The sequence below is a fragment of the Choristoneura fumiferana genome, chromosome 23 (assembly GCF_025370935.1).
Source record: "Choristoneura fumiferana chromosome 23, NRCan_CFum_1, whole genome shotgun sequence".
In the NCBI taxonomy this organism is placed as follows: Eukaryota; Metazoa; Arthropoda; class Insecta; order Lepidoptera; family Tortricidae; genus Choristoneura; species Choristoneura fumiferana.
Window position 1 is genome coordinate 6,025,845 of NC_133494.1, and position 14,083 is coordinate 6,039,927.

Here is a 14,083-nt window from a genome sequence, read left to right on the forward strand (position 1 = left end):
AATTTGTAAAAAAAATTTCAAGGTAATGGTAATCAATAAAATAAATCTCAGAGGACCGTTAGTACTAGAAAGCTGTAAATTTGGTATAAATTTACCTATCTATCACGCCAACAAAGTGGTAAAATAAAAAGAATAAAAAAAATTTTTTAGGTACCTCCCATAGACATAAATGAGGGTGATTTTTTTTTTCTCAACTAACCCTGCATTGTGGGTATCGTTGGATAGGTCTTTTAAAACCAATGGGGGGTTGCTAAGAGATTTTTCGATTCAGTGATCTGTTTGTGAAATATTCAACTTTAAAGTGAAAACTTTCATCAAAATCGAGCGTCTCCCCCCTCTAAAATCTAAACCGTTGGGTGAAAAAAATTCGGAAAATTAAGATGGTAGTAAGTATATCAAATTTACAAAAAATATTATAACGACTAAGATTGTTTGAGGATTTGTAGTAGTTCAAGAGTTACTAGCAGCCTAAGGTATAAAACATACCTAAACTTGGAAGATTCCGTACACAATACGAAATCCTTAGAAAAATTAAGTACTTGATTTTTTCGTAATGGCTACGGAACCCTTTTTTGGGCGTGTCCGATACGCTCTTGGCCGGTTTTTGTTAATTCAACTTACTTGTATAAGAAGTCTTCTCTAAGAAGTTGGCTAAGTGCCACTTGCAAGCGCATGAAAACACAGTCGGAGTTGAAGCGTCGTGAAATCAGGAATCGTTTACGAATCCCCATTCTTGTTACCAAAGCTGATTACACTATAATATTATAACTGGTTTGCCGCAGATAGTCGGCTCTCAGATTATCGCGCTTGGTTATAGTCACAGCGCCGTCTCAGTTCAAAGTCGTGGAGTTTAGCTTCACCTTAGCTCTCCACTCCTGTCGGTTTAGCGGCCTCGTTCTCCCACTGAGACGGCACTATGGTGCAACTTTTCATGGTTCTCTTTAGCACGTCCTTATACCTCAAAACTTGCCCGCCATGCTTACGCTTGCCATCCTCAAGTTCTGACCAGAAGACGCGCTTCGTCACCCGCTGCTCTGACATTCGCGTAACGTGTCCGCTCCACCGAAGTGGTCGCCGCATGAGGTAGGACTCAATGCCACCTACCTACTTTGCTCTGCCCAGCACTTCGGTATTCCGTACATGATCAGGCCATTTGATCCTTCAAACTTTTCGAGCATCTTAGGTGGAAACGCTAGCTTGCGGATGTGCCTGTGATACGCGGTCCACGCTTCAGCAGGTGCAATAAGTTTAGGAAGGACGATGACATGTACACAGAGATCTTTGTGACTAGTTTAAGGTCATGCGAACAGAAAACCTTGAAATCCAACTTACCGAATGCTGCAGCTGCAGCTCCGATTCGGCTGTTAATCTCGGCGTCAAGCTCACACCCACACGCGCTAGCACACAACTTGCTTCACCCCACAGTAACGGGTAAGAAGTTTGATGTTCACTCTCGAGAGCGACGCAGCACTGCATGTCGTCATGCAGGAGTCGGAGAAGTCTCACAAAGTTTTCTGTGCATCCTATTCTTACTGTGATCACCCATAGAGCTTCTCGAGGGACACTATCAAAGGTTTTCTCGAGATCGACGAAGCAGATGCACATGCGGCGGCTTTGCTCTCTGTTCTTTTCCTGTAATTGCCGCAGTGAGAAAATAGCGCCCAGATTAACAGCCAAATCGGAGCTGCAGCTGCAGCATTATATAAATTGGATTTCAAGCTCTTCTGTACGCATGACCTTAAACTAGTCGTAAAAATCTCTGTGTACATGTCCATGGTCGTTCCTAACTTATTGTACTCTGCTGAAGCGTGGATGGTGTATCGCAGGCACATTCGATGCTAGACCGTTTCTACCTAAGATGCCTCAGAAAACTTTGAAGGATCAAATGGTCTGATTCGTGTGCGGAATACGAAAGTGCTGCTGCGCAGGGCCAATGTAGGTGGCATTGAGTCCTACCTCATGCGGTGACAATTTCGGTGGTGCGGACACGTTACGCGAATTAGGTCGAATGCCAAACTGAGTCTCAGGCAATATTTTTTAAGAAAGTTCCTTAAGGCGGTTCATTAGGACTCGGGCAAATATTTTCCCCGGGACTTACATCAGAGAAGTACTCCTTTGTTCTTATATAAGACTTTCAAGGCTGATGGGACTCTCTCTTCTCTCCACATCAGCTGAAAGAGCTCCCATACGGCCGTATGCAATTCCTCAACGCCGTATTTGAGCAGTTCACCGGTATAAAATCAATGCCGACCGCGCGCTTATTTTTTTTGTTGCTTAATACTTAGCCAGAACAACCTTGCTTTGTCTCAGCGGCTAGTCCAGCTTTATGTCAATAGGAAGTTGGGAAATTGAGCGAACGTGTTCCAGGTCAACCGACCTATCTACGTTCAGCAGAGAGTTGAAATGTTTCTGCCTATCGCATCAGCACTTCTTCCTTACCTTTAAAAAGGCCTTCGCCACTAACAGGCTTAAGTGGGACTTTTGCAAGTGAAGTCGTGCCGATTAGCTTTTTAATTTCACCATAGAACTTCCCTAGCTGATTAGTATTTGCAAGCCACTGCAAATAGCGAGCTTTGTCTTGCCATCACTTGTCTTTGTTTCCGAGCTAGTCTGCGTAGCTCCAGGTCACTACTTTTGATCTTCGCCATACTGTATGAATTGGTACCCCTGTGCTGCTGTAGAGGACGTCGGTTATCAATCGCCTTTCTAAGGACTCCATCATTCTCATCAATCCAATCCTCGTGTTTTGGTTTTGGACTTTCAGACCTCAATCAGCATCAAGATCGCCATGATCTTATTAGAAAGAGGCAACGCAGCAATCAAGAGTCATAGTATATTTTCCTTGATCCCGAGATCCGTAAGCCTATCAACGGTTAGAGACGTCGGCTTAGTTCTACCAGATATACAAGGCAAGGAGGATGGAGGCGGAGACGAAGTTTCGTCACAACAAGCCTATGATCGGTCCAGAAGTGTGCACCACGCATGACACGGGTGATTAGGACTTGGGAAACATCCCTTTGGCGTACGATGGCATAATCTATCAGATGCGTGTTTGGACCTTGGATGCATCCACGTGTTTTAATGCTTAGCGGGAAGTCTGAACATTGCGTTTGTAACTGCAAGATGAAATTGTGCACAGAAATTTAGTAGCAGCTATCAGTTATCGTTCATTCTGCCTACTCCGTGTCTACCTAGAACATTAGGCCATGCAATAAAGTCCTGTCTGACTCTGGCATTGAAATCACCTAACAAAAGGATCTGCTCCCTAGGTCGTACACTCTCTATACAGTGACTCCACGGAGCTTATCCAACATACAACATGATAACATAAAGGTAGTAGTTGTTATCCAGGTGAAGGCGCAAAGTGATCACGCGGTCCGAGATGTGCACCGGATTCTCTTGTAACTTCTTAATGAGTTGATCCTTGAACCGCAAATCCTACGCCTGACCTTCGCGGCTCGGTCGAGGCGAGTCCTTTCCAGAAGAATGTATACCCGCCACCTTACTCCACCAGCTCACCCTCATCAGCAAGGTGTGTTTCGCTGAGAGCAGCTCTATCGATATTATAGCGAGAGAGTTCCCGAGCTACAATGGCGGTCTTATGCTCTGGGCAGCGTTGTCATTACGATCAAGAAGAGTTCGCACGTTCCATGCACCAAATCTCATTTCCGATTGATTTATAGTATTTATTATTATTTATTTTATTTCGATCACGTGTTTTTTAAGATGCGAAGGCAGCCGCGGTTACACTACACCTTCCGTGTGTTTGGCGTGAGCTTTTTTCAGGACACCTTTTCTAGCCCCTTCCAAGGCTAAGCAAAGAGAGCAGTACCACCCTTAATAGGGCTGCTCTGATGCTCCGGGTGCTGCCGAACCCTCTCAGTCCCCCCAGTGCAGAATGAAGCGACCACGGTGTCATACAACACCCCCAGAGCCGCCCACGTGTTGGCCCAGACAAAGCCCGGTTGCATCAAACCAAAACGTTTCTACTTCAGCATTCGCCGTGGGACTTTGTTGCTTCTAATATTTGTATAAATGAATACGGACTCCTTAATATAAAATGATAATTCACCGTTTTCACTTGATTTGATACCCAGTAGAGGATTACAAAGAAAATCAAGTAATCGTAATCAGGAATCGATTACGAAATCCCCATCTTTGTTACCAAAGCTGATTACATTATTTTATAATAAGTAAGGTGAATTATTAAAAAACGGCCAAGAGCGTATCGGATACGCCCAAGAAAGGTTCCGTAGCCATTACGAAAAAATCAAGTACTTAATATTTTTCTAAGGATTTCGTATTGTGTACGGAATCTTTCAAGTTTAGGTATGTTTTATACCTTAGGCTGCTAGTAACTCTTGAACTACTACAAATTCTCAAACAATCTTAGTCGATAATTTTCTTGTAAATTTGATTATACTTACTACCATCCTTAATTTTTCCGAATTTTTTCACCCAACGGTTTAGATTTTAGAGGGGGAGACGCTCGATTTTGATGAAAGTTTTCACTTTAAAGTTGAATATTTCACAAACAGATCACTGAATCGAAAAATCGTCTCAGCAACCCCCCATTGGTTTTAAAAGACCTATCCAACGATACCCCACAATGCAGGGTAGTTGAGAAAAAAAATCACCCTCATTTTATGTCTAATGGGAATACCCTAAAAAAATTTTTTTATTATTTTTTATTTTACCACTTTGTTGGCGTGATAGATAGGTAAATTTATACCAAATTACAGCTTTTCTAGTACTAACGGTCTCTGAGATTTATTTTATTGATTACCATTACCTTGAATTTTCTTTACAATTAAGCATCTTTGCGAGCCATCATAGCTTGTAATACAACCACTTAGAGCCGGCAGACCAACTTGTTTCAGCGGCGGTGATGTCATACTTGGAATTGGTTCCAAACTGACCATTTCCCTTATCGTTTTTTTTTCACAACAATAAAGCGACTTGCGCGCGTCATAGCTCCGAAATGCAACCACTGAGAGCAGGCAGACCAATTCGTTTCACATGGGAGACGCCATACTTTGAATATGTACTAAAACTAACCATTTCTGTTATCGTTTTTTTTTTCGCAACAATAAAGCCTCTTTGATGAGCTATATCTCAAAGTTGCACCCACGAGAGCAGGCAGACCAAAAATTATTCACATCAGCAGACCACTCTACAACACATAAAATGAGTCTAACCGTTTCCATGGATCGTTTTAAAAATTCCTGCCACCTCTTTAGACTATTACTAATATCCTTTTCATCACACTTGCTCCTCAATGATGTTATTCCATGCCTGTATACTAAAGGAAAATGGCCTCAATTGTTCCCGCGGGAACTATTGATTTATGTATAGTTTTTCTCCCCAAGGGAGTTATAACTTTAGTTTTAAAAGTTAGCGGTACGTCATTTCGGACTAAAGAGGTCTCAAGTCAGCCAACTTTTTATTTACATCTTTAAAACTTAGCTATAACCCAATTTTACCCCATCAATAATTGACACGCTTCATGAAACTTCCTTATTTTTATATTTTATTTTATATTTTAAATTGATATAATTTTTTTGCAATAATTTTAGTAAATATTTTTTTAGCAAGTTGAAACAATCTGGCCGTAAGACCATTTGAATTATAAACTAAACACAGTTCTTAGCATTATCTATGGTAGACGACTCGAAAGAAGTGACAATCAGGAGGGCTACTACGAAATTCGAAAATCCAAGTTCAAATCGTTTTCCTGACGCTAATATTATTTAATACGAGAGTGAGAGGGACGGTGCGAATTTTGAAGTTTAGCCCCTGTATTGGCGGGGAGGGAGCCATTATTTTATTCAGTTGTTTTAGCGTACTTCTTTTGCCGAGCTGTAAAGTTTTTAGACACAAAATATTTTCATTTTATGCATTTTTTTCCTCGCAATGTGATGAAAATCATTGTGTGTATCACGGGCACTCATAGGTACTAATATATTACCTACTAGCTTCCCCGCGGCTTCGCCCCTGTTCCAGTTTTTCTTTTTCGGGGATTCATTTTTGTTTATTAGGGTTCCGTATTCAACTAGGAACCCTTATAGTTTCGCCATGTCCTGTTCCGTCCGCGGCTAAGCTCAGAGACCGTTAGCACTAGAAAGCTGTAATTTGGCATGAATATACATATCAGTCACGCCAAAACAGTAGTGAAATAAAAAACAATAAAAATTTTTTTTAGGGTATCTCCCATAGACATAAATTGGGGGTTTATTTATTTATTTGACTAACGCTATAGTGTGAGATATCGTTGGATAGGTCTACTGTTGTGGGTAAATGCATGATGATTTTGTCTATTTAGTTTTTTTTTGTGAATTCGTTGTCACCTTTAAATAAAATAAAATATCCATATAAATATGGTTTAGGCCCCCTTTTAAAATTTCTTGGTATAGTAGAAACTTTCACAATACAGATGAATCTGCAAGCACTTTTTTTATACAGGAAGACTAAACATAAGGAACAATAATAGCGTAAAATATTCAAATAAAGTTAAAAAAACCGGCCAAGAGCGTGTCAGACATGCCCAAATAGGGTTCCGTAGATATTACGAAAAAATTAAGTAATAATTCTAAGGATTTCGTAATCTTCCAAGTTTAGGTATATTTTATACCTTAGGCTTTGATTTTTTCGTAATGGCTACGGAACCCCATCTTGGGCGTGTTCGACACGCTCTTGGCCGGTTTTATTTATTTATAGATAGATAGAACAGGTACATATTATTTGTGAAAGTAGCTCGCTGTCTGTCTGCTACTTCTTCACGCTTAAACCGCGGAAGAGATTCAGATGAAATTAAGTATGAAGATATTCTACCGGATGGCTAAGTGGTTAGAGAACCTGACTACGAAGCTTGAGGTCCTGGGTTCGAATCCCGGCCGGGACAGATATTTGTGTGAATATCACGAATGTTTGTTCTCGGGTCTTGGATGTTTAATATGTATATAAGTATGTATTTATCTATATAAGTATGTTTATCCGTTGCCTAGTATCCATAGTACAAGCTTTGCTTAGTTTGGGACTAGGTCAATTGGTGTCAAGTGTCCCATGATATTTATTTATTTTATTTTATTTATTCTGAGACCCCGGGAAGGAAATAATTCTGGTAAGTTGCAAAGTTCCCGCGGGATAGCGATACTTAAACGATTTCTTTACAGATAGAGTCACGAGCAAAAGCTATTCTACGATATAGGGTTTTCTTCGGTATTATTATAATTGTACCTATTTTAAAATAATACTTTCTAAAAGGGACCGCAAACGGACCATTATATCCATTACTTTTTCTTTTGAGAGAACATCTTTAAGAGGTCAGTCATCCAATATTCATATTTTACCTGTTAGGCAAACTTTTCTTATTTGATATACCGAAAGTCATTTGGAGAGTCAAATAGCACGTAAGTAATTGAAATATCACTGCCTATCTATCCTCCCCAAAAGAGATCTTATACTTGAAATGACATTAGGCAACTCTGGTACTTATCGAAAATTCTTTTGTTAGTAAGAATACCAATTTTGTTTTTCTCAGTAATTTTTTCTAGTATTTTCTTCCTTTTTAAGCGTCTTTTAGCTACCGGAATATTACTGGTTTACCGTATTTATCTAGGTATATAAGTATGTTTATCCGTTGCCTACTGCTGTCTCGGCGCCCAATATCATTTCTTCGCTTTCGGCGTTGAGACTCTAGGTCCTTGGGGTAAGGGTGCGCTGGAGCTACACAGGGAGCTCAGCAATAGGTTAAGGGAGGCAACAGGCAACCCTCGCGCCGGCAGCTTTCTCGCGCAAAGAATCTCAATCGCAGTTCAACGCGGGAATGCTGCCTGCGTGATGGGCACCATGCCAAGAGGCCCACCTCTCTTTTTAGGGTTCCGGAGCCAAAATGGCAAAAACGGAACCCTTATAGTTTCGCCATATCTGTCTGTCTGTCTCTCCGTCCGTCCGCGGCTTTGCTCAGGGACTATCAATGCTAGAAAGCTGTAATTTTGCACGGATATATATGTAAACTATGCCGACAAAATGGTATAATAAAAAATTTTTTTAGGGTATCTCCCATAGACGTAAAGTGGGGGTGTTTTTTTTTTCTCATCTAACCCTATAGTGGGTATCGTTGGATTGGTCTTTTAAAACCATTAGTGGTTTGCTGAGACGAATTTTTGATTCAGTGATTTTTTCGTAATGGCTACGGAACCCTATTTTGGGCGTGTCCGACACGCTCTTGGCCGGTTTTTTAATTAAAGTTTTAGTTTTAGTTATTTTAATTTAATAGTAGTTGTAGTCCTATGGATATTTTGTATTTTCTTAATATTTTCCTAATAAAGCTTTGCTTAGTTTGGGACTAGGTCAATTGGTGTCAAGTGTCCCATGATATTTATTTATTTATTTATAAATGCACTTCAAGCTAGATGAAGGCTTTGAAGGGATCTTGTTGATTAAAAATTCAAACATATTTGTCATTATTAGTTAACTAATATCTTGATCTAAGCGCCTGCCGGTTATGAGCGAAACCACATACAGCGAAATAAAATTTTAACAAAGAAACCGGCCAAGTGCTTATCAGTGTCGCACACCGAGGGTTTTGTTTTTTATTCGACTGGATGGCAAACAAGCAAGTGGTCTCCTGATGGTAAGAGAACACCACCGCCCATAAACATCTGCAACAAATCTGTACAAATTTTTAGAAATTCTTCCAGATCGTAGTCGCTATACTCGAAAACTTTTCTGCCCCAATGGTTGTCTGTTCATAAAGCGATGTAGCCCGCCCTTTGCCACTTTAACTTGCATTTTCTTCGAGCTATGTAGATGGCTTAAGCTGTTCGGCGATTTCCGTATTCCGGATTTTATCTCGAAATGAAACTCCGAGTAAAGTTCTTTCCTTCACTCGCTGCGTGACTCTGACTCTCCAACAGGTCAACTGTGTTACGTTATGAGAATATCAGATTTTGTCTTCTCGTGTGTGCTTGAGCGAAAATACCTACTATGTATTAACCAACAAAACTAAGAAGCGAAACGATCAACATACGCTGTTTTCAATTTCTTCTTTCTGAACGAGACGAAGTCACGGAGAAAAAACGTTAGCATTTCTAAAAGTAATAAGTACAGTTACGTTCTATCAAAACATCTTATATAAAGTTTACCTAATTAACTGATTTTTATTAGATGGTTTCGTCGAAAAACTGGACTTTGCTTTTACTTTTCTTTTGTTTGCTGACTTCAATTAAAATCAATTTAGAAATAATATTATAGAATCATACAATTTCGAGTTTGTTAGAACAACTAGAAGATAAAAAATGACTGTCAAAATAAAAAAAATACATGATTCAATTACAAATAAAATATCACAATAAAATCAATCAAAAATTGCGAAATATGCATATGAATAAGAATTTCTGGTTAGAAAACCAATAATTTATTGTTTTTTCAAATCTGAAATCTTTGATATACCTACAAGGCGGGCCCTGTAACAGGAGCAAAAATTAAACCACAGCTTCCACTCTTCATCTTGAGCTAATTTAGTTCTACAACTTTTGAAAATAATTTGTATTGTGATTTTTATTATAGTTTAAGGTTTAATTGGACAAGCAATGTATTGCGAAATCCGGCATTTTGTTACGAGACAGGCGATGTCATTTAGGCTATTGGATGCCGTACATTGAAAATACCATTTAATTTGTTTAGAATAATTAATAAGTAATGAAATGATGAAATAACTTAATTTCTGAAAGTTGCAGTACTGAAGTAGTTCCATTTGAGTAGCAGAACCTGTGTTTTAATTTTTTGGTCCTGTTACAGGGCCCACCCGGTACAGGCACTTGTTGTCCAGATTAGCTGACTTTGTATTTTTATACCTGTTTAATTTCAATTAACCGCGCCTTGCTTTTATTAGTGTGATATGTTTTTTTTTTGATAAATAAGTTACCTGAATATAGTGAACACTGAGCTTTAACTGGAGTCCGCGACTGAAATTTTCGTCGATAAAAATATAATGTATATTATATGTAAAAATAACGTATGCCCAACGAATGATAATGAGAAGAGATGTAAGTATGTTGGAGAAAGATCAAAATTCGTTCTGTCATTTTTACGTCAAAGAGTAATAAACACGTATTTATAATATTATGAATATATAGTAGGCTAGGTCTATTGAAATCACTAGGTAGTAAAAATATTGTCAACTCAACTTAAGAGTTTTAGTTTTTGTTGCACGATCACTTGACGACTGGAAAGGCAGTTGTAACCCTTGCCAGCGCCGTGCTCGGTTCAAGTTTAGTTTGAAATTTTTTTTAGGCTCTGAACGTTAATTGGAAATAAGTTTAAGGACTTAAGCCTTGGTATCTAGTGATTTGACCTAAGGCCTTTTAAGGCTTTTTTATTTGATGACCGGATGGCCAAGTGGCAAGAGATTCTGACTACGAAGCTTGAGGTCCTGGGTTCGATTCCCGGCCGGAGCAGATATTTGTATGAATAATATGAATGTTTGTTCTCGGGTCTTGGATGTTTAATATGTATTTAAGTATGTATTTATCTACATATAAGTATGTTTATCCGTTGCCATAGTACAAGCTTTGCTTAGTCTGGGACTAGGTCAATTAGTGTCAAGTGTCCCATGATATTTATTTATTTTAAGCCTCTTCTTAAGAGGCCATAGGTCAAACCCTCTGGCCGTAGGTTCAAACCTAGGCTCACACCTCTGAGTTTCTCGGGATTTATGAGCGAAATGACATTTGAAGCGTACCGTGAGCTAAAGCTCAGCGGTAAACTGTGAAGGAAATTATCATGAATAAAATCACACTGCGTGAAGTTTCAAATCCGCATTAAATCTGCGTGGGAACTAACTGCCAAGCCCTTCCATTTTGAGAAGAGGCCCGTGCCAAGCAGTGGACGTATATAGACCGAGATAAAGTCTGTGTAAGTTATAAAATGGTTCAGCGTATTTTATTATTTACTATATATATGTATATAGTTTTCCTTGAAAGTTTGATATACTTACTACCGTCCTGATTTTTTTTTTAATTTTGCACCCACCGGTTTAGACGCTCGATTTTAATGAAAATTTGTACTTTAAAGTTGAATATTTCGCAAACAAATCACTGCATTGAAAAACCGTCATAACAAACCCCTAATGGGTTTAAAAGACCTATCCAACGATACCCCACACTATAGGGTTGGATGAGAAAAAAAACACCCCCACTTTACGTCTATGGGAGGTACCCTAAAAAATGTTTTTTTTTTATTGTACCATTTTGTCGGCATAGTTTTCATATTATTATATATCCGTGCAAAATTACAGCTTTCTAGCATTGATAGTCCCTGAGCAAAGCCGCGGACGGACAGACTGGCAGACAGAAAGACATGGCGAAACTATAAGGGTTCCGTTTTTGCCATTTTGGCTCCGGAACCCTAAAAACGCCGTCATTTCATCACTCCTCCAGCCGGTCCAACGCCAATGGCGTGCGTGGCAGTCAGTTATATCCTAATGAACATGGGTGACGTTTGTTTTATACACTATTACTTTATTATATTAAAATTATTTTTTACTTATATTAAAAAAAAAACTCATTTATTCAAGTGACATAAAAAACAAAATATGAAAATACTCCTTAGAAACTACAGTATACAATAAACAAAATAAAATTAACCTATAATATAAACTACAAACTAAGACCTAAACTACAACCTAAAAACCACCATTCCGCGTCGTACCCGGCTCAAAGGTGCCCATAATGCCAGCCGCATTTCCCCGCTGTATGGCCAGCACCACCTGCTGAACCAGGTACGACCCGGAGCGGGGGTCGCAACCCCTGTCCCGCTTATTATATTTATACTTTAATCTCAAAATACAAACTAAAAAACAGGAACGACAGATATTTTCCCTGGGCCCGCGTGGAAGTTACATTCCCAGCCACGTCCAAGTCCTCTTATTCTGAGAATAAGAATGTACCTTACAGTGGGACGTTTGCAGCTCTATTATCTAAAATAAATATCAAATTTTTATGTCCGTAATAAAAATCTTAAAAAGTAACACGGTTATTTAAAATATTTCAAGATTGAGCACTCAGGTACTAAGTATTTAAAATATCATGAGCCACGAATTTTAGGCGTGATTTTAGCAAACTGCTCTGCATTCCAGATTAAGAAGAAAATAACAATCGGAGATCTTGCACTATGCTTCAATTTTAATGCCTACATGTGTATTTAATGATACTACACGAGGGCAACTTGAGGACGTCGAAAGTCATGAAGCTGAAACGTGAGGAATTGCTTCCCATTATCACTTTCTTGCGTACAATGACAAATGCCTGCTATGATCCATTTTTATACATGTGAAGCGTCAAAGATGATTCACGAGTCGCTTGATACGAGAATGTTTTTACAAACGTCTGGGTATCATATAAAATACAGTTACTTGACTTCTAGTAATGGATGTTTGCGCCTGGATGATGAAACATTACTTTTCTTTAGGAGACAGTCAGTAAACGGATACAGATATGGTTCTGAAATCTTTTGACTTGCTTACGTAAAGTTTTTGTTTGTATCAACAAATCTTTTCTATCTTTAGTGTTCTTGGTTCTTTTTGGGCTCTGTGTTTGTATCTATAAACTGACTGGCATTATTTTAGGCTTTACGTATTTGGAATTATGTCAAAGTATTATTTTTAACGGTCGGTCGGTGAGTGTTCGTAAATACAATATACTCAAGCAACTATAGGTTACCTATGACACGACTTGGTAGCTTATCACAAGTTTGGTCACAGAATATATAATTTTGCACTGCTTCAGCTGTAATTCGAATTAACTGAATATTTTTTTTTATGATTTTATACCCATGGTTTCATTTTGGAATATTTTCAAAAACTGAATCAATAAAAAAAACATATACTTAATTTAATTATTTTTAATTATTTATTATAATTATTTATAAGTCGTTATATGTTACGACATATTATTATAATAATAATAATAATATGTCGTAACGACAATCGATTATAAAATGTGACCAGTGACAATGGAAACCACCTCAAAAGAGTAGCCTTTCGAATAAAAAAATAATTTTGAAAATCGGTCCACAATTGACTGAGTAATCGGCGAACATACATAAAAAAATACAAACATTGGAACATAGAACCCTCCTCCTTTTTTAAAGTCGGTTAAAAACAGCTGTAAAAGATGTAAATGTAAGTACGACTGATGCGTTCCTAAGCAGCCCGCATTATGTGTCCCTAAGACTTGGAGGAATTTTTGGGATGGAATGCGGACGTTGTGAGGTTATAGGAATTAGAGCAATACTATTCGGTTTATTCCACTTGAAGTGCCAACCAAAAACCGCAGACGCACACCCACACCTACAGTACCTATCTTTATAATAGATTGTGGCGACTCCTACTGTACCTATACAAGTTACTTGCTACACTTAAGACTACTCTTAAGAGCGTGTAAAAAACATAATGATTTATTCTCGGATGTAGATATGTGTTTTGCATGAATTTAAATCAATTTGTATCTGCACTGGTAAAGAAATGAATAAGTAGCTATTACTTGGATTTTTTCATACCTACTTGAAATAATAATAAAGGTACGATTAAATAAAACTTAAATAAAAACTAGTTATAAAACACTTATTATAATTTAAACTTTAATTATTTGTTTTTGTTAATTTGCTCAAAAATTTGTTTTGCATGCCTATTACTTGTAACGTACGCTCGCTCGAGCAACAAAAAATGTAACTTATTTATAAGTGGAAACTGTTTTGGCTTATGTATCATCTAAATTAATTTATAATCAACTGTGTCATATATGCTGTATGTTTCCCAAATAAATAAAATAAATAAATAAATAAATAAACAATGATGATGGGTTATGGTCAGAAGACACAAAAAAAATGTTACAGATTTATCTGCCCGTTTGGTTACTCCTAGATTAGTTCTGAGAGTTAATGCGGCACTTATCCTGGGGTCGATGTCTGTGTGGCAGAAAACCTGGACGACGTTTTTAATGGTGCTGGTGGTAATAGTTGTTTTTTTTTGTAATTTATGTGTGTTCGTACAGTGTGGAGGTGGAGAAACTGCATGAACACA

General features: G+C 38.2%; 2 protein-coding genes across 3 annotated transcripts in view; one reads left to right on the forward strand and one right to left on the reverse strand.

Annotated features, from left to right (window-relative positions):
- LOC141441207 (uncharacterized) overlaps positions 1-2,719 on the reverse strand; it is a 3,919-nt gene extending 1,200 nt beyond the window's left edge. Inside the window, exons 1-2 of the mRNA XM_074105881.1 lie at positions 2,666-2,719; positions 1,333-1,632 (exon numbers count right to left, since the gene is read on the reverse strand). Of these exons, the coding sequence (XP_073961982.1) occupies positions 1,333-1,632; positions 2,666-2,719 (354 nt within the window). The remainder of the gene's footprint in view (positions 1-1,332; positions 1,633-2,665) is intronic.
- Positions 1-14,083, forward strand: part of LOC141440893 (neuropeptide CCHamide-2 receptor-like) — a 109,115-nt gene that overhangs the window by 62,927 nt on the left and 32,105 nt on the right. The gene's annotated exons all lie outside the window — the stretch shown is intronic.